General features: G+C 42.4%; 1 protein-coding gene across 1 annotated transcript in view; it reads right to left on the bottom strand.

Moving 5' to 3' along the window:
- MAN1A1 (mannosidase alpha class 1A member 1) overlaps window positions 1-25903 on the bottom strand; it is a 463708-nt gene that overhangs the window by 326899 nt on the left and 110906 nt on the right. Inside the window, exons 2-3 of the mRNA XM_086926729.1 lie at window positions 19127-19223; window positions 13102-13217 (exon numbers count right to left, since the gene is read on the bottom strand). Coding sequence (XP_086782855.1) covers window positions 13102-13217; window positions 19127-19223 — 213 coding nt within the window. The remainder of the gene's footprint in view (window positions 1-13101; window positions 13218-19126; window positions 19224-25903) is intronic.

Raw genomic sequence — 25903 nt, 5'->3', positions numbered from 1 at the left:
AAATCTAAGGTGCTTTTGTTAAACTTTGACAGTCAATTATTCTGAATAGTGCATATCTTTGTGTTGCGCTTTTTTTGATTGTTTAGTCCACTTGTGCTATTCGTTCTGTGAAACTGAAAGAATATTTTGTAATTACTATCTGTGTTGGTTTCATTATTGTTTATGGGACCATTACCACTTGTCCTGTGGGTGTTTGTTGTTAGGCTTATCTCAATGTATGTTTTTCTTAACTTTTGTTTCTATTTGATTAGCATCACTATGAGTTCGATGCGCGCCTGAGAGAACCACAGTTATTTGTTTGCATTGTATTATATATGGAGCAAACGTTTATTCTATTAAATCAAACAAAATAGTTTTTTGTATGGCAGACACACCCATTTCACATATTTGAAGATGCTCTCATATGGGACAGTGAAGAAAATGGCGTCTCAGTGAATGAAAATATTTGCTCAGGAACACAATTTGAAACCAGTTTATGGTCAATAGCATTACAATTAGGTCAAGTAGATTAAAGTGAATAGACCTGCAGGTCTGGTAAAAAGTAATATGATTTTACGAGGCCTGCACACTTTCCATACAATGGCCACAGGTGCATCTCAGACTGTTCACTGAATTTAAATTATAGTCCAATTTGACCAGCTACATAGTAAGCACCCCACCATTTTGTGCTACTAGATATTAGTATTTGGATGAACCAGAGCTGTCTGAAAATAAATAAGGATAAGACAAATACTGTGCTAACGTAGGGGAAGCTTGATAATACTTTACTAAATGGGGTCCTCCTACTAATTTTTTTTCTCCAAAATGCTACTCACCTGTGGTGCTCTTCAATAAAATGGCTTTGCTACAACAAGCAAGAAAAGAAATGTGGCATTTGCAATTCACTCTCAGCTAAGGAAGACCATTCATGCTATCTCTGCAAATAACTAAGTAGCAGAGCTTTCTTTTCTACAGAGCAAGAGTTTATAGGGTCATGTTGGCAGTGCAAAGAAGGATGAAAACTGGAGACCGGTATATAATAAGAAGAGGTTTGACCTAGACAGAGGTATTTTCCTCCTCCGAGATATGCAATTCAATATTTTCTGATTAAACCGGACGTCGACACACTTATTGATCCAGATAAAGACCATTAGAGTTAGTTGAGATTTTTTTTGAGAGAGCATTGCTGGGAGTTCACTTCTCTACCCTTGGGAATGTCACTGACCTAATGAACAGCCACGACACTAAAACCTGTGGGGACCCAGTTTTGTTAGGGATTTGCTATCCCGTGAACCCAATCATTGCTTCAGGCAGATTAACCAAACTGTATACAGGCTGAGTGAAGGTTATTACTTTTATCTAGTCCACTACGTAAGTATCCTAAGTTAAGGTAACTGGCCTCCGCAGTATACTTCAAGACAAGTTGTTTACCAGGATCTTTGGATTCCTGCAAAGTTCAAGGCTTGCTGGTGCGGGAATCAATCCATGAGCCAAAGGAAAGAGGTTGTGGCTTCAATAGATGGAGCTTGGAACAAGACCAGCTGTGGCTTCTGTCCAGTAATTGTAAAAGTGTCTGATGCATGTAGACTAGGCAGGGTTCTTACCCCAGCTAATGTTGAAGCACTAGAGCTGCTGACCAGCCTTAGTGACATGCAGTGGCTTCAGTTCTCTTGAAAATAGACCATATGTCGGAAGTATGTAAGCCACTGGGAACGAGAAAGCAGGTAGACAATCCCAGGTATTTAGTTGTCTCTGCGCTACTCCAAGGCGAACAAAATTAGGGGTATTTGCCTCAAATGCCAAATTACTGCTCAGACAGTACATATTTCAGGAGTTTCAAATGAAAATGTGGCAGGACAATAACAGTTGCAGACAATATGGTCATTTCCGGGGACCAAGCACTACAGATTTGATTGCAGACAAATTGAACCTTCAACACCCAATGTTTTTACAGATGGAGAGACTGGATCCTGTAACAGCAGTCACTGATGCCACACTTCGGACGCAAGTTAGGAGATGCCTTATGATTTTCCCCATTTGCTAGTAGCCATCTGTACTAGAAAAGCATACGGCCTGGTCAGTGTTCTGGACGATACAGTAGGGCCCAGCTCATTTTCTTTTTTTGGACAAACTGTAATGATTGGACCATTAACACTTTTCAACAGGCTATATCAGATTTGAAAAACTGGTCACTGTGGAAGGCTTGTTTTAGTCCTTTGGCTCATTAAAGGCAGGAGGAAGGTTAAGTACCCAGATTAAAATTCATGAATTCTTATGACTTATTTGGGCTTTTAGGGGAACTCGGACTGAGATCGCCTATGTAAACACACTGATTGTTCAAATGAAAAATACCCCCCTCCGTATTCGAGCTAGTGTGAAAATAGGAACCACTGCTGTGCATGGCACAGCTACTTTGAGGAGCTCTTCCTATAACATATAGTTAAACTCCAGAGCATACTGCTTCAGTTTTAGCTTGCAGTCAGCACATGCAAACACTTTCTCTGCGGTGGGCATTTTCCATGAATAGCACTGGCATGGTGGTCGTCACAATGGTGGAGAAGGTGCTGAAAGCTAGTTGGGCATCCTTTCACATGTTCTAACTTCAGTCTAGGCTGTCTGTTTTCGCTCCAACCAGAACATTTGCACTTTACTCAAGGTTCCATGAAGTGTCTTAAAATAAGTGTTTTTTGGGAGAGGCATACTTGGAGTAAAGTCGTGGGTTATTCACGGAATCATAACAATCCTCCCTCTAGATTTCCTGCTCCATTATTCTCACTTACTACTGTGTATAAGAGGGACGCCTTTCCTCTCTGTGTCATGTTCTTACTGCATTCAAATATGCCTCCATGAGAAATGTGGTTTATTATAAGTTTGCTTGCTTTAAGAATTTTTGGTGTAGATTTTGCCTTGCAGAGATAAGGAGACTGCACGCTATTTGGTTCTTCTATTACCTTAAAGAAAATATAACCTTGATTTTGGTTCCCTTTGCAAAATACTCCTTTACTGAGTGCTAGTACATCCAGGTGGTACAAAAGGGGGTGGTGATGGACGGAGCATCTGAATCAATCAAACACTCACACCCAGTCAAAAGATCTGGGTTTAATCCATCACCGTTCTTTAGCCTACTCTGCCACCCCAGTTCAGACATGGCCATATGCAAATCAGTCTGACCCTGTGCCTCATGGGAACAGTCCAGCCCGAACTGCCAAGCCATGTCTTCCCTGGACCGGAAACAAGCTTCCGAGGACCGGTTTCTGGCATTCCAGCCGTCTTCAGCCCGGCTTGCTTGAATCCAGTGGCAAAGTGAGCAAGGGACTCACGTCTGAGCATACCCTGCCAAACTTATGGCGGCCAAAAGCGGTAGCAGAGTGGGCTAAAGAACGGTGATGGATTAAACCCAGATCTTTTGACTGGGTGCGAGTGTTTGATTGATTCAGATGCTCCGTCCATCACCACCCCCTTTTGTACCGCTTTTGGCCGCCATAAGTGTGGCAGGGTATGCTCAGACGTGAGTCCCTTGCTCCCTTTGCCACTGGATTCAAGCAAGCCGGGCTGAAGACGGCTGGAATGCCAGAAACCGGTCCTCGGAAGCTTGTTTCCGGTCCAGGGAAGACATGGCTTGGCAGTTCGGGCTGGACTGTTCCCATGAGGCACAGGGTCAGACTGATTTGCATATAGCCATGTCTGAACTGGGGTGGCAGAGTGGGCTAAAGAACGGTGATGGATTAAACCCAGATCTTTTGACTGGGTGTGAATGTTTGATTGATTCAGATGCTCCGTCCATAACCACCCCCTTTAGTACATCCAGGTAGTGCACAACAATAAATGATTGAATCCCTCAAACTCCTCATTCACAATGAATGACCCAATTCAGGACTAGGGGATATATTTTTACCAAACTGGCAAATTACCTGTTTAAGACATCTGAAAATAATGCGCTTATCAGTAACTGAAAATTTAAAAACCAAGGTGTTTCAAAGTTGGACATGCCACCATGCCCAAGTCGACAGGTGGTTTTGTGGCAGGCTTTTTATTTATAAAAAAATAAAATTCCCCGTGCATCTTCATCCATACATTGCATTGGCAACCTACAGAGAGATGCAGTCAGTTGAAGCTACCTCCCTAACTTACAGGCTTATATTCTACAACAACCATCATATCTTGCTTTGAAGTAGTATATTTCCCTACACCTAGCTGCCCAGGGCGATGGGATTCTCTTCCCTTGCCTCCCATATTCAAACCCACAATTAGAAATTGGGTTTCTGGTTGGTAGTGGTATGCAACCTGTTCAAGCAGTAAACAATTCTAGTCAAGGCATGTCAGATACAAACTATAAATAAACCTGTGCTCACCCTAGGGTGGCTTGGCACAGAGCAGCAAAGTATGTGTGCAACACTTCAAACTGTAACAGTGAAAACACCACAAAAAAGTTTCCATACCAGTTTAGAAAAATTGATTATGATTTTATAAATAAAACAAGACTAAAATGACAAAAATCCAAAACTTTTTTCTATGAAATAAAAGTAAAAATAGCGCCTATAAGCAGTAAGTGCCTATGCGTCTGGTCATGCTGGACCGGGGCAAAAGTCAAGAGTTCTGAACGACCGCGATGGACCGCGGGCGATACAGGAGCCAGAAAAGGCCCACTAAACAAAAGTATCTTGATTGCTACCACGAGATGCGGGGCGCAGCTGAGCGATGTGTGTGTGTCAATCTCACAGTGTAGGTAATGAGTTGATTTTCTCCAATCAACAATGGTGATGCTGGTTCTGAAAATGGAGCACCACATCCAAGATGCTGGTTATCTCCACACAGTCAAGGGGATGCGTTGATAGGCTCACTGCAGCGATGCGCTGGTTCCAAGCACAATGCGCCAGTTCCAGTCCAGCAACAGCGGAAATAAGTCTGTTCTGCTTCATGCAGCAGAGGAGGCGTCTGTTCCACTGGAGCAGGTACCTGGATCCATGTCCAATGGACTAGGCACAGGAGCAGGGGGTGGAACTTTGATTTCCCTGAGACTTAAAACAGGAGGCAAGCCAGCATGCCCTTAAAGATCACGCTAAAACTAAAGCTGTAATTGCACAATTCTTGTCGGGATTTGCAAACTGGACATTAGACCAACTCAATAAATGTTGGCATTTGATTCCAATACATTTATGGATGTCAAAAACTTCAGTTCCTGCAGAACCATCGCTTCTAGACTCGAGTCAGCCTCTTATCTTTGGGCAGTGTCATTCCCAGTTCACTTCATATTTTTGGATTAGAAACCTTCACAGCGAGTTGGAACAAGTTAACTCAAAACCACAACTAATTGTAAATGCTAACGTAAATATCAGCTACATAATTTACAGACTGCCTTGTGTTACGGTCTCTAATGTAAGTTTGCTATGTTATGCTGAAAACTTCAGTAAAGATTATTCATAAAAACATTTACAAACATGTACTTTTGTATTTTTGTACCTGTTCAAAGTTGTGGGCTTATTAACAAGGTGAAATTATTAACTGTATATTGTGTTTTGATTTTAATTTGATTTACAGTAAGTATGGTAAACCTCATTCATTTAGAAGTACAAAAGGAGGCGCTCCATTCGCTCAAGAATAGGCTTCTTAGTCTAACACCCACCCTTAGGAGTCTTGGTGCTACACTGAAACATGCCAAAGGTCAGATGGACAGAGCCTTTTACTAGGTTAACAAAAGTTTAAGGTTTTCCTACACAGATGAAAAGAAGGTTGGCTACGAAGAAGTGTTCTCCAAAGATGTCAATAAATCTTAATGTATAGGCTTAGGTAATTCATAACAGGCATTCATTTTGAGCATAGCATTATAGACTATTTAAACCAGATATACCAAATATTTATTTCCTGGTCCAACCACCCTGGACAAAGGGAAAACGCTCTGTGGCTCTTTTAAGGTCGTCATTTCTTGGAACATAAAGGAGGAAACTTCTGACAATTTTTCTATCAACAGTGATGGAACAAAGATCTTCGTGAAGCGATGTGTAGTACTGACACCAATACACGGTGAGGGAAACCAGAACATTACAACACTATGCTACAGCTCGTGCAGTGGAACATAAAAAATTGAGGAACCTCACTTCCTCTAGAGCGCACAAAAACATCACCAACCACTTGAATGTCAACAATGTATGCATAGGGTCTCTATATAGTAACACCTATTCAAAAAGCAGTTAGAGGGCCTTAGGCAGCGATACAAATTTGTCCATTACTAACAGCATCCAGCAGATGGATTTTTTTTTTACTTCATACAACATTTACGTGGATTTTGCTTGATTTCTGGGCATCTCCACTCGAGAATATCAGGGGCAAAACCACAGATTTCAGGTCACCGTGCTGTCTATTCAAGAGGCTGGTCTGCCTGAACGTCAATGAAACGCGCAGCTCTTACAAAATGTGACAGCAATCTGTGCAACACCATTTAAGAGTCCACGCAGTTAATTATGCATCCATCTGCAAGCAGCAGATTAACAAGACAGATGAAGATCAGGTAGGCTAATGAAAAAGTGGGAATCCATTCAAGCAGATTCGTACAAAAGAACCTATACGTTTAGTAATGTAATTTCTAATGTCCAAGGTGGCTAATTTTACTTTTCAGCATTCCTCACCAATCCAAGGTGTCTTCCATTCATGTCCTCCTCTTTTCAACTTAATGTGCTTGCTGTTTATTCTATGACTGAAATGTTGCCTTCTGACATACATCTGGTGTTTGGAGGATTATGCTCAAGTTTGCCAACATCCTCACCCTCGCCCAACTCGCTTTGTTTTTGGTAAACATGGTTAGGTAATCCCTCAGCGCCTCACCCGTTTTTTTGTCCTGAATTTGATTTTTTTTTTTAAATCTCAGGTGTAGGTTGAGGGCGCTGTGAAAGGTAAGGAAAACAAAATGTACGGATACAGTTTGTTTTCCTATCTTCACCGCATTACCTGCAACAGTGCATCTGCTCTGACTCCATATGAGAACAATAGGCAGTGCCGGATATCTGTCAAAACATTAATGACTACCCCAGTGTAAAACAGCAGTATTGGCACAGGACAGCTTGCTCTGTTGCTAAGGAGTTGTTTGGTAAACTGTGCAGTAGGATTGAACATCAAAATAGGTTTGTAAACGTCAATAGCACGGAGACCGCTCTGGTGGAGATGTCGGAAGCAATCAGGAAGTGCCTGGACGGGGGCGGTAGGGCAGCCTTGATTTTACTTGACGTCTTTGCTGCCTTCGATACGGTGCCACACCAGCTGCTCCTGGCCCGGCTATCCTCCATCGGCGTCGCCGGCCCAGCATGTGAGTGGGTCAACTCCTTTCTGGATGGTCGTACGCAGCAGGTTTGCATGGCTCCTTTTTCATCCTCGGTCAGGAAACTCTTGATGGGGGTCCCCCAGGGCTCTACACTGAGCCCTTTTCTTTTTAACATATATCTGACCCCTTTGATTTATCAGGCAGAGGAGTTAGGCGCAAAAATTATAGCGTATGCGGACGACACCCAGTTGCTATTTACCTGGAAGTGCTTGGATTTGGACACCAACATCGCCTAGACGTGCCTAGCGTCCGTATTTGGCTGGCTTGCACAGGCCAATTTGAAGTGCAGTGAGGACAAGTCGGAGGTCCTCTTGTACGGCCTGTTCCCACCGGCCTTCAGACAATCCCTGTGGCCCCCCGATTTCCCTTGCCCTAATTCTGAGGGAGGCCCGGCAAAAGAATCTAGGGGTGTGGTTCAGTGAGGATCTCCTGTTCGCTGATCATGTCAAGAAACTTACTGGTGTTTGCTTTGGCACCCTCTTAGCCTTGAGAAGGTTCTTTCCTTTGCTCCCTAGAGAGGCCAAAGAAACGGTAGCACCTGCTTTGATTCGCTCCCGCCTCGACTATGCCAATGCTCGGTTCATTGGCATTCCGGGGTATTTGCTGAAAAAACTGCAAATTATACAAAATGCCGTAGCCAGACTCCTGTTTAACATCTCTAGGAGATAAAGTGTGCGGCAGCATTTGCGGGATGTGCACTGGCTGCCTGTGGCACAGTGGGTACAATTTAAAGCCCTTAGCCTTTCGCACAGGGCCCTTCGTGGCCAGGGTCCTGTGTATCTCAGGAGGCGCTTTACTCTATATGTGCCCAATCGATCTCTGCGGTCTACTTCCCTACGTCGGATGGTTATTACGCATTTCCGCAGATCACGTTTGGGAGGCCAGTCTCTTTATATTAAAACAGCAGCGGCCTGGAATCCGCTCCCCTCGGATCTTCAGCTCATTCAAGACTTCTGTCGTTTTAAAAAATGCTTAAAGACACATCTGTTCAGTCAGTTCTGCTAATGGCTCCTGCTTGCTTCACCCCAGCTCACCCCCGCGCCAGGACACTCCAGAGTATTTGTGCGTGCTACAAGCTTTTTATAACATACTAGCAGCCCCTCCCGACATTGTCCGGGTTCGCTCTTCGAGGTGAAAGGTACTCACCAGCATCGCGCACCCCGGGCACTCCAGCAGCCTTCTTGCACCCCTGGGCACGTCTATGTCGGCCCTGGCCGCTCCTCCCCGCGCCCCTGGAGGTGAAAGGTACTCACCAGCATTGCGCACCCTGCACACGGGCACTCCATCAGCATTCTTGCACCCCTGGGCATGTTGATGTCGGTCTGGCCGCTCCTACCCGCGCTCCTGGCCGCTACTACCCCTGGGCATGTCGGAGGGTGACACGGGCACTCCAGCAGCATTCTTGCACCCCTGGGGATTTCCATGTTGGACTTCGCATGATCGCGCACCGCGATGCTCCTCCCCGCGCTCCTGGCCGCTCCTACCCCTGGGCATGTCGGACCTCGCAGGGTGTCAGGTCTGCGCTCCTGCCCGCTCCTCCCCGCGCTCCTGGCCGCTCCTACCCCATGGCATGTCGGACCTCGCAGGTTGTAGGTTCTGCGCTCCTGGCCGCTCCTCCACGCGCTCCTGGCCACTCCTACCCCTGGGCATGTCGGACCTCGCAGGGTGTCGGTTCCGCGCTCCTGGCCGCTCCTCCCTGCGCTCCTGGCCGCTCCTGGCTCGTGGGCGACTGGTTTACTTTACCAAAATGGCCGACCCGTGATGTCAGCACACACGTCATTAGCGCACACGCCCACCTCAGAGATGGCGCTACTTCCAAGGGGCTACTTTGGCAAAGAACGTATTTTGCCCTTCTAACATATATATTTTTTTGGTATATAGCCTATGTCCATCTGCTCACCATGACAATTCCAATGATGTATTGGGTGTTTGGATTGGCGCTGTGGTTCCCGAGTTTACCCGCCACAAAGGTTCCCAGTTCTCTCTTTATAATAGTAGTATAGATAACATAACATGCTCGAGTAAAATTTTAATTTCTGACGATCGCTCACAGTGCTCTTTACGGCCGGGGGGCCACATATCTCCAGAGGAGATTTTCCTTCTATGTTCCAGGAAGACAACTGCACTCTTCTTTACAACTGTTTGCGCAGACAGTCCGCTTCAACCGAACAAAGGCTTGGCGGGAGCTCCGCTGTTCGGAAAGCTGCTCTCGCTTTGAAAGCCCTACCGTTGGCCCTACGTAGGTAGCATTCAAGATTTTGTCACTTAAGAAAAAGCTCAAAACCTTCCCCTTTTTTAAGGTGTCCTTTAACTTTAAACCGTTTCTCTGGCTCACGCCGGGACACTCCCTAGAGTAGCTGCGTGCGTTACAAATTTAAATAATAATAAAATAATTCGCATTAAACTTTCAGCTGCACTGCTGTGGAAGAAAGTTCTAATAGGTTTTCAGTGAAATAAGGAAATATTTATTCCAAAATAGTCTAAATCAAAGATAACCAAGCCGTGACTCACCCCAACTCCCTTACATGAGCTATGAAGCCAGGGATCCCAACAGAATATGGAAACATAACATACCCCTTCTACACATGGATTTTATCAATTGAGTGAACATAGGCCCACCAAGAGAAGAGGCTAGTGCATAGCTGAGCTCAGGAGAATTATCAATGGCCTTTATGAGGAAGGCCAATCTAAAGTTTTGGCTCCGCAAAAGTTTTTAACTTTCACATAGACAGCACATCGTCAGTTCAGACATCCAGTAAGCTAAGCTGTCATGAGCATGCAAACATAGGAGCAGATTGCAGTTATTGAGATTAGCAGTATACATATAAATTCCGATCCAAACAGATAAATTAAGATTCACTGCGGAATCTAGTTTCAAACAAATGTAGCAATTAGGTTAGAACTGGAGATGGGTGAATATGATCTACATCAAAACAGGCAGCTTAAATTGAATTAAGAGTACAAATGTGAAATTAAACCTTTAATAAACTAGTTGCATTAATTATGAGGCATCGGATACTGTTAAAACCAAAACGACAATCATGAACATTATCTGCGCCATCTTGTCTGATGGAAGTTCCTACATGCACATAAACTGCAGTCATTCTGACCGACCCGCAGCCATTTTGTATTCCGTTGGTCACCTTTGTTTCACCCTGCCCTTACTAGCATCCCTCTGACCAACCTGGTATGTGAGCTGGGGGCTATAAACTATTTCCACGACAAACATCAACACCACTTGCTGCCACAAACTCATTTTTCCTCTCATCTGTGTTTACAGGCAAACCCATGGACACTCTTGCACAAACAGGTTCCAAATACCAAAAAGACTCTTGCAAACATGGTTTATTGCACTGCACACAGCAAGACTTGTTTTTGCCAACAATGGGACCTGTTTTTGTCAACAGAATGGACTCTTAGATCTGTCCGGTCTCCAGCTGCAAGATCAGATTGTCTGTTTTGACCTGGGTGGGAGGAGAATTAATGTTGGGCTTGTATAACCAAGTTGATAAAACAATGTTGGGCTTGTGTGACAACCTGCCCGGGGCGGAGACTCCAAGCTTGTAACCATGATAAATTAAACAAATGCATTGTGTCAAACCTGTATAAAAGGAGGAGCCAAAACAGTTGCCAACAGAACACCTCCCTGAGACATCCTGGTGTCTGCAGTTGACCTGGTCTCCTCTTAAGAGTAATAAACCTTTTCCTTGCCTACCATTTACCAGCGCCTGCCTCATTATTTTGATAGAGAATCCAAAGTGAGTTAAAGGTGACCCTGCGCCTGGCAGCTTTGGTGGTCTTAGGAGACTCTTAGGTCTTAGGTGACTTAATGAGTTTCTATTTTGTGACTGGAGCAATTCACAACTATTCACTGTACTCATTCACCTTGCTTAAGGCCATCTGAGAGACAAACCTCCAAGGACACACAATACCTCCGCAAGCAGAATAGGAAGTTGGCCCAAGCTCACTGCCTGCACATTTATTGGTGAATAGCAATGTTCCTACCTATCTTCTTTCTGGGGGAGCATATTCAGGAGACTAACATAACATGTATCTGTAAAGCACACGTTCACCCAAGGGTATCTTGGCGCTGAATAACAGAGGTTTATTGATTCTACACAACTATGAAGGATTTTTTTTTTAGTTGTATACTGTGCGAACTAGACCCGAAGATATCGGGTATCTGAGCGCTGTACATAGCACCAGTTTTGTTACAGGAGGACACTAATTTTTTTGCTCGGCACGGGGAGAATAAGTGATTTGCCCATAATCACAGGATGTTGAGCTTCGTTGCGGAGACTCGAACCTGGTTCCCCAGCTTCGACGTCAACCGCTCTAGCCGTAAGGCTACATTCTCTCCCCCTAATCAATTTCCTTTGCAATTGCCTTATTAAAGTCATCTATATTTACTTAAACCAGCTGTGTACTTCTATGTTCTTTATTTCTCAAGTACATTTTGTTTGGTTGTGCTGCTAGACAACACTTTGCACACTTTCTTAAAATACTTGTCTATCAATCCAGCCGAGCTATCAAAGGTGAGCAAAGATCACATTAGATAAACCAATTTTTCGTGTACCAGACTGCTACACATTCCCTTACTTTTCCAATAGGATTTGTTCGAAATTGGCCATCACATTTTAAGAAACCATACTAAACAGCAAGGCCATAACATCTCGTACAGCACAGTAGTATCATGCCCAATTAACACAAACTCTGGGACTTCTAAATAATTATCACAATAAAATTGTTCACCTGTATACTTAAAATTTCCCTTGACTAAAAAGCATTTGAAAGACCTTCTCTCCACTGCTTCCTCACAATGATGTGCTTTTCCCCCACCCACCTAGTTACCAGTGAGCCCCTCTGTGCAAGGCACTGCATTGGAAGGGTGCATGTTCCCCCTTGTACAAGTGTCAGAACTCCATTTTGTTCCAGATAGGCTTCAGTGTCCACACATAGTTAAATGTTTTTCCAACAACTGCACTTAATTTGTGTCATAATTTTTGTTGGTCAGATAAGCTTAAATGCCATCACCATAGCTAATTTGTTTACAACTAAAAGTACACTCTAATTTAAGGAATCAAGACAGTGAAAAAATACAATTTGTCAATCATTGAAGAGATTTTTCAGAAGGGCAATCCGCAAGTGCATTGATATTAGATAGCAAAAATCACTGTTTCTTCTCTGCTCAAAGATGGGGCTCAGATTCAGAGTCACTGTCCTCAGTAGTATGCTAAAAATAGTATTAAGTAGTGTTGAAAGCGCTTTATGGCTTATTGGGGTGTCAGAAAACAACGTTAAGACTGAGTGTTCAATGGGTTGTCGCCTGTAGCCAGACTGAATTGAGTAAAAATTGAAAGGTCTTGTATCCACTCACACTATGGACCGAGATAATTCTGATGTTTTATGGAGACAAGAAGAGTGACACTGAAGTCCTCATTACCACTCAAGAAGCAGGAGAAACCAGAATACAAATTTGGAAAAAAAAATACATGAAGACTATTTAAACATGTACTCCAAAAACATTACAGAGCACCAAATCCATCGACACATCAATAGGCAACAGCGTTCTCAAGTTATTCTTATACCAAAAAAATAAGTATCATAGGCAAGGCAGTACAAACGTACATGCGGTGCATATGATGTGAGCGCATGGATACAACCTGTATAATGTAATTTTTTGGGGATCTAGCTCTTTAGGAAAGCAATTCAAAGTGTATGCATTGATTATAATAACCTTACATATAAGGCTTTTTGTCACTTTATTTGCACAGTTTATTACAAAATTCATAAAAATCCACCATACTTACCACATTAAAATCTAAATGCTTCTCCACCCATTCCTTAGCCTCTTTAAATTCGTCTTTCAAGTCCATGATGAAAAGTGTATCAAGGGAATCTACGATTGTCGCTCCTTGAATATTACCTGAAAAGATAAATTGATAGGCAAGCATAAATAAGACATTTCTGAAATGCATGCAACTTCAAATAATGCAAATGAAAAGCTTTAAAGGGAACAGCAATGCCTGCCTGAGCTGAGCACTGGATAGTGGTCAATCAGAAGGAATTCAAAGACGGCATATTAAATCTACTAACTATACTGTCGCATGGGAATACAATTCTGTCCTGACGGAAATACAGCATGTTCCACACTCTTGCGGACAATAAAAAAGGAATAACTGATTAAAAGGCCAACAGCAACAACATCTTCAGAAAAGGAGAGCCCTTGTAAACCAGTTATTTACGTATGGATACATTTGGAAACATGTCCTGTGTATATTTCCTAGAACTAGGGGAGCAGGCATTCCGGTACTACTCAAGACGTGGAGTACCCTTCTGGACTCCATTTCTTTTTGGAAGCTACTCTCCAGGTGACATGTTTTGCAGCGTTTGGATTTCTTTTGAAGAGAAACTTTTGAGGCACGTGAACTATTGCACAGAGATATCAAGGTCTACTGTATTTTCCTAAATGAGCCCTTTGGGGTTGAAGCTCAGTTAAGCAGTCGCTAGCAGGGTCTGGCCTAAAACTCTTTTCCCCACCATAGTGAGGTGGCTAAGTCCAGAAGCACAATGTACTGGGCTTCTAGAGTGATTAGACAACTAACACCTTCAGTTTGGTCTAAACAAACATTATTTGAAAATTGGGAGATCTCATCTGAAGGAGACTAACATTCTACCATTAAATGTCAAATGTGTTGACGCTGTACAACTTATTCCATGATACAGAACACCACAAAATTTAAATATTGGTCTTTTTGTCTGGTACTGCAACCCGAATTAAAGGACACAAGCTGTAGATGAATACTCTGAACAACAGCCTGCAGAACAGGTCCTTTTCAAGATTGATTTTGAGTCAAATGAAAAATAAGAGGCAGCATTGTCTGCCTGCGAGCAGAGAACAAAAAGATATATCAAAGCAGTTACCAACCACCTGAATACTTCAAATGAGCAGACTCAAAATATGTTTCATGCTCCTTTGCTTACATTTCTCAAACGTAAAAAACAGATAGCTGATCAACTGCCCAGTCTTAAGCGATCACATCCTGAGGAAGTGTCCCTATTTATGTGCACGAAGAAGTCAACCCCTATCCCCCCTACACATCCCCTCCAATAAGTGCCCCTATATGCTTGTCTATCATTCTCACTCCTTTTCCCATACTATTTTTTAGGATCAGCAAAGTTATTTATGACCTACCTGAAATCAGACAAACAAAAAAAATGGTTTCTTAGCAATAAGATGAGGAAAGCAGAGGCAGAGCTTGTGTGGAGAAAAACGCAAAGATTTGAGAGATTTACAGAATGACTGACTTAAGTGATTCAACAGAACAGAGGGGTAAAGAGGTAAGTTTTTTCCAAATAAAAGAAGCCATTACTAAGCTAGACAAAACAAATAAGAAGGTGGTGGACGATTTATGAGTTTTCAGCAGAATATGCGTGCATGCAACTACAAGTAGGGAAAGTGACAGTAAATGCTATACTGAACAGGAAATCATCTTGAAGGTAACCTGAGTGGGCTACAGTGGGCATGAATGACAAGTTAACGAGCTGATAATGTAAAGCAATCCACTCTCTAGAAATTAATTTGGAAAAAAATAAATACAAATATTAGAGTTTTGAGTGGTGTCCTGGGAACCAAACTAACAACCACAACTGGAACCCACTAAAAGATTATCTGGTTTTGCTACTTCTGCTAATAGCAGTTGCTTTCTAAAGAAATATGGGATAAAGGTACTAACACCACTCCTCCTCAAACCTACATTACCATCCTAAGCATTGTTGCTTAAGATAAGGGAGAAGTAGGAGAGGGTTTGCAGTGGGAAAGAATGGGAATGGCTCAACTGTGGAGAGGTGCGGGGAATGGAGGAAATGCATTCACTACCAATTTGTTGTTGGGAGCTAGGTTCACCTGAATTTATGCCTTAATTCTTCATTTTACTGAATCTCTCATTTAGAACATTTTTATTTTTATCAATACCATGAAGGGATTACACCCATTCCCTGCCCTTTATAAAAACTTTTGGCAATGTTCCATAAATGCTCATGTACCAACATCTGAAATTCCTATGTGGCAAGCCAGAAACATCCGAAGGGTCCCAATCTAGCACTTGTGGGGATAAAGAAGAATTGCAACTGAGGAAAGTTCTGCATTTTTGAGTAACAAGTGTCAATAGAATTGAACTACGAATACAAATTGGAGGACACAGACCTAATTTACCATAAAAGTTACTATCAAAACAGTCTACTGAAGCGTAAAAAATGCATTTCTCATTAAACTGTAATTTCAGCCAAAACACAATTGCCCAATCTATCTCTGGAAGACAAGTTTTATTCCAACAAACCCTGTCTGGAGCAACACTCTAACCCAAACAGTTTTGATATTTCACTTTACGCTTTAAATGGCCGTCATTTTTTGTACTCCTTGAAGGTCTTGTGTCAGTTTCAGAGACCCGGAAAAAAGAGGACTTGATTAAAGTCTCACTTTTTGGCCCCTGATTTTAAGTGCTCATAGTGATTACAATGTGTCTGATGCAGACTCCCAGGAAGAAAAGAGGTTGGAAGGAGAGCGATTATATAGGAACAATCATCAGTTAACAGTGGCTCAGGATCCCACGATCAGAACTTTAATGTTCTCTCGACTTTCAAAACCGCCACCAGCATTCACACGCTAGGGAGCGAGGACATGCCTAATACAAGACTTGGACCCGGAAAAAGCAAGTAGGATTCTGAAAGAAGTAGTTTTTCACAAGACTTGTGCAGAACAAGATAATTAATAGAACCAACAAGGGAAAGGCTCTCAGGGAACTATAGAAATTTGTAATGGAAAGATTAAGACATAAGCCAGCTAACTATGTGGTGCCAATGTGAGCATATGTAACAGCAAATCGTGGAAACGTGGAAAAAAAAGTTGAGTATTAATGCTGGCCCTCGTGACCAGACTTAACATCCCAAAATCACAAGTACCCGCTGCCAATGCACAATTCACCAGTCTCTGGTCATCATCTCCGACTCTTATTGAGCATTGTACAAAAAGTATGTGCCGGGAGCACAGGTCAAGATTTCCAAGCTCCCCATATCATTCAAGGAATAAAATAAGATCAGCTCTATGTAGTATCAGGATATTACTAGTCTCCCAGAGATGCTTATGTAACAAACAAGACACAACTTGTGATTAGCAAAGTCTGGATAAAGAATAGTGGCTTGTTTTTTTGAAAACATTTGGCTGTGCCTATATTTACAACTTTTAAAATACGAAAACACTTGGATGTAGATGCAATTTACGTTTTTGGAGTAAATAATCCCTTTTTCTTTAAATTGTAAAGAAAATCCTCTTTCTGTATGATCACCCCCAAGATTTTGGACTGATGCTGCTGGTTGTTTTACTCTGAAGATGCACTGAGCCCTGCCTTAGTGCCAGTGCTCTGGCCCTTAAAATGGTATATGTCTAATTGGCTCAGCCCCAATTGTCACAAGTTAACTTACTTATAAGTCACTAGAATATGGTATACCAGGGGTATCTAGGACCTGCAAGTTAAGTGCCCCTCATGGGCTGAAGCACTTATTGTGCCTCCATGAGTGTGACAAAGGAAAGCATGACTCCCGGTACCTCACTGCAAACTGCTAACTCAACTTTGCCATTTAAATCAATGGCAAAGCCCAAACCTTCCTTTAATTCCTTTAAGTCACCCCGAAGACAGGCCCTACTGAGTCCTAAAGGCATGGTGCAATACATTAAAAATACTGACATGCTTTCTTACCTTTACGTGTTCTGACAGTAAAAACCTCAAATTGTTTTTACTTGGAAAGGCTAGAAGCCCCACTGGTAAATATGGAGTTACACATGACAACTCAGCAGTGCTCATTTCCAAATGGGAATAATAAATAGGGCACTTCAAGGTATCAAACCAAATGTTACAATCAACCAAACTTGTTGCTCAAGTTGAATTTAAATGTCATACAAATGACAACTTTAGAAAGGTGCCACTTCATTGACCAAAGTTTTCTGTAAACATTTACGGCTGCACACAAGCTGCTGCTCCTGAGGAGAGATGAGGAGGACTCCAAGGAAGAGGAACAAAGTCTGCTGAGAGTAGTGTGACATCCGCCTGCTAGCAGAATGTCCAGAATGGGTGTGAGCCCAAAAGACAACCTTCTAAGGGGAAGCTGCCTTAGAAGGGCGAAAGGTAGTCCTAGATGGAAGGGGCTGCTCTTGTTTTAGTAGGCAGGAATCTCTGGCAGAGAGGGATAAGTTGTCAAACCAATTTTTCCGAGGGCATGTAGACCCCAGAAAGCTACACCTGCAGCTTGGGCTAGGGCACCACACACCAAAAGAATGGATCTGTCATGTTCGGAGTGGAAAGAGTAAATCATTCTGGGCTTGCTAAATACCACACTTCGCAGAAATTCAGGCACGTGGGGACCTGGTAGCCCACTGGCTAGTCAGTCTTAATATCCCCCAAGGCTTGTAGGGGGCAACCATGAAACCAAGTCCAATGATGACATCTGTAAAGCAGAGAGGACCGAAGAAGACTGCCCAGCAAATAGAAGCTGCCTAGAAGGCTGTACTGCACCTCTTGCATTTTGGGCTAGCAATAAAAGGCCTGTGCCTTTGGTTTGCTGCTTGTGGAAAAGTCATTCCCACGCTCCAGATAGAGAAAGTGACTCAGTCAGCTGTCTGACTCCTGTAACAGCCACAGGACCATAAAAGCTGAGAAGCCTGTATCTTTGAGAGCCCAGGGCCAAGAAGCCGGACCACTGCTGGACACAGAGGAGCAGCCAGCGACACAGAGTCTCGACCTTCAAGAGTTGCACCCAAGTTTAGTGGATTTAGAAGACTGGCCCGAAAGCAGTTTGTTTGCACAGAAGTTACTACAAGTTCAAGGAAACTGCTGGGTTTTGCTGTAACCACTGGTTTTGTGCTGGACTTTACTCACTTCGTGAGACAGAGACCCCAGAGGCTAAAGATGTCTGCGGACAAGGAAGAGCAGACACTGCCTGCGCATCCTTGAGAATTTTCAGCAACTATATCCTTTGCAGCAGCACCTCTCCATTGACTACTATGGCAGTTCGCCCATAGGAAATGGAACTGGACTGTAGCTGCTTAAACTTCAAAATAACTGTTCAACTGGACCCAACTGGTCCCTGCAATTAGCTCCCTATATGAGCTGGACCCCCACCAAGAGAACCCTTATAACCGTTTAAGTTACTTGTTGAAAACCGCAAGTCACAGTAGATTATTTGCAATAAGTGGAAATGTGTAATTTATTGCCTGTTTTAAAATGTATATCTCCATAACCCTCCTGTGGATTTTTGTAGTTGTGGTGTCTATTTAAAGATATACAACTAACAGATTTTTATAAATGGGTGTTGGACTTTTGTGTAACATTTTCTTCTTATTCAACTTTGGTATTTTTAAAAAACTTCATACATTTTCTTTTGATAAAGCCCGACTACTGAACCACAGTTACCGAGAACTGAGTTAAGGGTTTAGAAATAAATTTGACAGGACCGATATGGAATTGAAACTTTCACTCTATGAGGTTGCACAGCAACACCATATAGTAAACCACTTTCCTCACATTGAGCATCACACAATTTTGTTAAAGATGTTTAGATACAATATCAAAGCAGTAAACGAGAAATTGTGCATAACCTTCGCATCCAAGTAGTTTACAAAATGGCAGCTCTGGAAGTCCACGTTACCAAATCTTAAGTAACAAATATATTATACAAGTTACCCAACTTCTATAGTACTGAACTCGAATATTCGACAACTTCTCAAAACATTTAGTGATTTCAGTGTTCATGTCATCAAGAACCTAAGCAAAAGGCACTCACCAAATAAATTACTAGCATGTCCTTGTTTCGATACTGGCTTCAGTTCATTTAATCCCCATGCATAACGTTTATAATTATCCCATGCATATTTCATCATCTGGAGGAAAAGAAGGACAAGGTGGAAATGTCAAATCAGTAATTACAAAGTACTTGAGCCAACAACATTGATGCCACAAGAATTCACAGTGGTAAAATAATAAGAAATACAGTTCAGTAGGACAGGTTAAGCAAATTAAAATATTTGAACAAAATATTTACAGGTCATTTAAGAACAGCATTTTTTTCTCATTTTGCACATCTTCAAAACAACTCTGCTGCAATTGAACACTTTCCCTTAACCCCTTCAGTGCTCATGACGGAGCGGTTCCGTCATGAGCGCCGGTTGCGCTGTGCTTATGACGGAACCGCTCCGTCATGGCCCCGCCCGCTCAATAGAACCTTCAGCACAGCGCGAACATTCGCGCCTCGCTGAAAGGGTTAAAAAACAGTGCCCGCTCAGGTTTTCCCAGTGCTAGGCTAGTTTTGGAGGTAACTCGCAGTGCAGGAGGGTCTAAAATATACTGAAGTATTCATCTATTTATATTAAAACTTGTCCAGACTTTTGGAGGTAACTCGCAGTGCAGGAGGGTCTAAAATATACTGAAGTATTCATCTATTTATATTCAAACTTGTCCAGACTCTGGATGCGGAAGTGCTTCACCAATGCAATTATTTAGATTGATATACAATTTACTATCCAGCCCAGTTCCCACTCAAGTGGGTCCAAACACAAACATCTGTGCTGTCACTTGCCATCAGGTCATATATTTAAACTATTCAAAGAGAAAAGCACAAGTGCCAGGTACACCAATTGTGTATGACACTTGTTCTCTACCTGTGGTCCGGGGACCCCTAGGGGTCTGCAAAATGTACTCAGGGTGTTAGCAACTACTTACAACATTAAATATTAACAGATTAATAAAGTGTACACAAATGAAGCAAAGTTTAGAGCTGGTTATTTGAAAAAGTTATGTAAAGTTTAAGGAATTTGACATTGGATGCTGAAAATTATGTTTGTATCCTCAGATTGATTTGTGGGAGCAGTGCAAGTGCATCAAATAGAAGCCAGTACGGACAATAAGTGGCCTAAATTGAATTTAGGCAAGCTCCAACTTTGCAAATAAGTAATATGTACCTGCATGTGGAATGTTGGTTTTAGTATTTGTGTGTATGATTTTGCGTTTCAAATCATCAAAAATGTTGATGCCAGGGTCCTAGGAGTCCAGTAATGACTCCGTGGGGTGGGATGCCTCAATTTGCATTAATGATTCAGTGGGGATCCCCGTTTACAGTAATAACCCCTTCCATGCGCCCGTCGGCCAGTTTCACAACAGCTTTCTTTGTCTTGCTTTGTAATAAGAAGATGCCTACGTTTCTCTAAAATTAATAATGTTTTCGAAAGGAAAAAAAACACCAGATGCTGCTGAGGTAACTTAGGAAAGATGCTTGAATGTCAAGGGGTTAAGTGGGGTGAGGGGGTGAAAATGCAGGAGCATTTCCCCAAATTTGCTGAGAATTAGGGTCACATAGGCGACTATCCAGCGTTAGAGAAAATACCATTTGCCCCATAGATTTACATGTACATACCAAAATGAAATACCTTTCTCACCACAGTTGTGGATGTATTTAATACACCTTTCTCTGTGCACATAGGCATAACCTATCTTTGCTTCGTATCCGGTGTATGAAGTCAGTATAACCTATATAACTGTGTTCGATACTTTTAACTTGGCAAAAACTAAATTCAGTGGGCTATTGTGCATTGTGCAACTTTCTTTGTAAAGATCAGAAACCGGTTTGATTTAAGGTGTTCCCTTCTGAAAATGGGATGTTGATAAAGTGATCCCTATTAGGTGAGTTCGACAACACATATATAGATATCGTGCACTTATACAAATCAGAAAACCTGTGGGGGGCACCTCCATATTTGAATTACACAAATGTTAGAGTCCTTTTACAACCACATGGTGTGGAGTGTACGGCACACTGCTACTCTACTCGAACACAACCAGGGGGTTACTAACGTGGCTCAACATAAGGGCACATCCAGTTTCCCGCCTCGTGCGGTTCTTCCGCAATCCAATGCATTCTGGTACTTACAGCATGATTGATTTCAGTGTGAAAACGTAACTAGAACTTACTGATACGCCCAGATCCACAAAGCAATGTTCGAACTGCATAATATAACCAGTGATTTAAATATGGAAAATAGAGTGCAGGTATTCATTAAAATGAGATAGAACTGTGGCGGAGCTAGGGGTGGGGCTAAGGGCAGGACATGGTTATACCCAATTACTTCTATACCAGATGCAGCACATACCAAAACACATGAGAAATGAGTTTGTCACCAAAACAGGTTAACTTATTATACAAAACTTAAGCCAGACACAATATGTTAACATTTCTTTTTGTACTATTTGCAGCTTCTTAATACCATATTATTATTTGAAGTTTGGTACAGTACTATATTTTCATGTAATGGAGCAGGGGTTCGCATTTAGAAACCTGCTCGAATGAATACCCCCATAATACGTACTAACAGTAAGTAGCAATAGAAACTAACGTGCACCTTACATAATCACAAGGGAAATAGCCTTGCGCATGAATGAACTAACACAAAATAATATATGAAAGAGTTAAAACCGTAATAACATTGTGGTTTGGAAGAAACTAGAAACATTGCACGACTAGGTCGCATGCGCATCAGTAATTTGCATGTTGCATTGAAATAATAAATAATGCTGCTTTTTACTCAAAGCTTATGCTAGGTAACTCTACTAAGGAATAATGTAAGGTGGGTGGTGAACAATGGAAAGTACATTATCAAATAATTAACACGTCTATATTCATTTGCTTTAGTGTGCTGGATGAAACCGCCATCTTAAATTAGCCACAGAAGGGAGGAGTCAGAATGAGGAGTGAAAATGTCATGACAGCGCAGTCAGAAGTGCTAAGTGCTGCGATGAACCAAGCCCAAATTGAAGGCCGACGTGATGTTAGTTTGCCAAGAGACGTGCATGACCGTGGAACAAGGAGAACTCTTCCGCAGCCACGGTTTAAAGTCATGTGTATTGGTAACATATAACAAAATGTGTGAACAGAACCATTATGTTTAGTGAGAACGGGTGTAGAACAATGAATGTGCCTAAAATCTTAATGAAGTCAATGTGGTGTGACAACACGACCTCCAAAACCCACCAATCCTTGTCATGTTACAAGAAATGTTGCGACAAATGTGGGATGGACATGTAAGTTTTAGGATATAATTGGGGTGCCTTTCGGGTGTGCTTTACGCTTAGGCTGGCAACTTGGCAAGAGAGAAAGAGGGGGGATGTGTCACTGTCCGTCGGTTTGCAGAGAAGCCTAGCTGTTCCTGCCCTGGTCCTGTCCTTTTAATCTTTGTTACCTGATTCAATTTCAGGGGACCCCCACCATCACTTAGGCCGAGGGGGTGGTTTTCTATAGACAGTTAGGTTTGTATTGGTCTGACTCGTCTTGCAAAATTACTTGCAAATGTATTTTGTCTCTGAAACTTTTGTCTCTTTCCCTATCCTATAGGTACATTGATACGTATTATTTTTTAGATTAAACTTTTGTCTCTTCTATCCCCTCCGTTAGGTGTATTATGTTTCGCATTTATATTTTGCTGAAACCTTTGTCTCTTAATCTATCCACTCCATCAAGCATGATGTCATTGCTTATATGATGAGTTTGTATTAATTTGATTTATTGATGTTTCTCTCCTTTTGTAAATTCATTATTTGCATTTTGTGACGGTATGCATTGAGCATTTTCAAACTTTATTAAGATAAAACTTTATTAACTTTACCGAGAGTCTGATTATTTAGCCGACTGAATAGTTAGTTAAAAAATATCATCAATACCACCAACTATTCAACTGATTGGTCCATCGACCAAGTAGAAGAAAAGTGGACGTAAAGTTAGATATATGTCAAAAGATGTCACATTTGAACCTATGAAACAAAAGAATTGAACGTACATATAAATTGACCTTAGCGCATTAGGGATTCTGGGTGAATGTGTATGGGCCATTGAATTATGATGTTATGGAGTACTGATCCCTAATCAATTATTGATGTCACATTGGATCACAAGCATGCACACACAGAAAGAAACAAGCAAACATACACAAAAGCATTCCAAACATTTCCTTTAACACCTTGCCTGCAGTAGGAATTCCAGCCTGGTGCTGTACATTTCAATTGCGGGCGTGGTCGTGACAGAACCATGCGGTCATGAGCACAGCCTAACCGTGACTCATGACGGCATGGTTCAGTCATGAGCATCAAAGGGGTTAAAATACCTTGAGTGTTCGTATTCTCTTACTCTCACTTTTTTCTCAGACAAGAACAGGCACATACAAGCAGGCAAGCACACAGACAAAAGCAAACAGTCACAAAGTCTCAGGTGGGATTAAAGCCTTTTAAACTCATTACCTCCCTATGACTTTAATTGCTGCTCCTGTTAACCACACTCACACTATCCTGTGATTGTGTGCAAACAGCACAGGGCCTAAATTGACCCTCCACTGTCAAACACAGTGTGATGGTGAACACAGGGACATCATGCAAATGAGCATACTCTTGATAGTTGATATAGTTGATCAACGCTCAGCTAAGGACTACAGAGCGCCCTGGCTGTCAGACAGGTTCCCTCTGACAGCCTAGTGCTCACCAGCACTAACAGCCAATGAGTCTAGAAGCCAATGAGCCTACCCAGTGCTTTATTTGCAAAGAAATTAGTGCTGCGTGCACCACACATTGCCCCTCCCGGCACTGCCAATGGCAGTACTAGCACAATTACTAATCATCATACTCCTACAATTGTGGCAATTCAGTCTGTTCCAGGCTCCCAAAGCTGGAAGAATGGCTCGGGCAGCAGTCAACAGTCATTTTTAAAGTATACTGAATTATTAAACAACTGTTGTGCTCATCTTTAAGTTAGACAGCACCACCATGTGGCAGACTGTTCCAAGTCACGGTGTTGACAATTAACTACTGGTGCTGAGCATAGGAAACCATTGGCTCAAATTAAACACTGAGCCTACCTTTCAAGAGTACCGGTATTCTCCTTGGCAGTTGAGAGGTGCCTGTACTCAGTGATAAAAATAAGACGTTCCGGTACTCATTACCTTCGAGTACCAGCCCGTTTAAAGCAATGCACCTGGCTTTTTCCCTATGGCCAGGCTCTTCCTGCTGGTTGAGTGACTTTACATCTACATTCACATCTCCTCTCTATTCTCAACTCTCCTCATCTCTACCCAGCCTCCAACCTTCTCTTAATGGTTCTATCCCTCTTAGTCCCCCCTGTCGCTTGCTCTCTTCTCTCCACAAGTCTTACCTATTCGCCGTTTTTTCCCCACTTGCCTCCTCTTCTCCCCTCCATGCTGTACTCATCCCTTAAGTTTGCCGCCTGGCCAGCATTGTGTTGTGCTACATTTCCTTATTTGTAGTGATAGAGCACACTTCTGTTGTGGCCTGTATTTATATATATTTAGTATATCAACATATATTGAAGTTAACAAAAAAGACACCAGCTTTTTGACTTTACACAAATTTGTGTTAAAATACCATTTCTATGCCCATTCATGATTTTAGAACTGAACAAGTATCTCTTATATTTGTCTGAAAAACGTGGCAATCCTAAATTCACCAGTCACCTCACTTCTTCACACTCATCCCACTCCTTTCCTTCTATGTTCATCTCGTCTTTCACTCAACCAAATCCAATGTCAGTTGTCATGGGAGCTCATACATGGAGTGTTGCAGCATTCCCTGCTATTCATTGCTCTATGGGCAGGGCTAACTTCACACACATGGACCCAGTTCCAAGGTCAGTCGCTGTTCTGCAAATACAGAGATTAGTGTTGGTGAAGCACACAAAAGAAAGCAGGTCCTGCGCAGGAAAAAAGTAAAAGAAAACCTCTGACAAAGGTAGAGGCTCGAATTGTGTTGCCACTACAATACCCTAAAATGACAGGATTACTGACTGGCAGCCCTAGCCCTTTCAGGCGCCTGATGGAGAGGGAACCTGAGGGGGGGAGAGGGGGGGTGGGGGGATTTGAGGGAGGTTAAAGCACTTTCAGTCAAATGGTTGTTGCGCACTTGATCGACAGTGAAGGGGCTGTCTAGACCCTGTCCTGTTAACCACAGCATTACGCAGGCCCACTCAAACCCATGCAGTTTGGGGATATTCAAATGGGTGCTGATGGAATTGTTAGCAGCAGCTCTGCACAAGGCTACTTCAGAGGTTCAATGAACTTACAAGCTCCTTGAAAGTATAGTGGCACCTGCCCTGCTATGGAAGAGATAGCTAACCTGAGCCTGCCATGCATCAGGCTAAAGAGAAGTGCCGGTACTGATGCGTGGATCATTTGGAAGAGCCAGTACTCCGTACGGCCCCATTTAAAGCACTGAATATACCAATACAGGCAGGGTGTCCTGTTTGTCCAGCTGTGTGTGTGTGTGTGTAAATTACTTTGCCGCTACAAAACAAAACATCCAAGTACCTATATTTAATGTTATTTTCAAGGAAGATACTTAACATTATATCATTAGGCAGCGAGAGTGGTTGTTTCATCATCTATCACTGAACTTTATTGTGAATACGGACTCAGCACAAATCAACTGCACATCCAGAGGCCAGCGGCGAGAGAAGAGATGACAGGAGAGAGTTTGTGGGGGCAAGGATTGAAAAGAACACAATAACTGAGGGGGA

Source organism: Lissotriton vulgaris, chromosome 6 (genome assembly GCF_964263255.1).
Source record: "Lissotriton vulgaris chromosome 6, aLisVul1.2, whole genome shotgun sequence".
In the NCBI taxonomy this organism is placed as follows: Eukaryota; Metazoa; Chordata; class Amphibia; order Caudata; family Salamandridae; genus Lissotriton; species Lissotriton vulgaris.
Note: the sequence above shows the minus strand (reverse complement) of the source record. Positions and strands in the feature narration are given on the sequence as shown.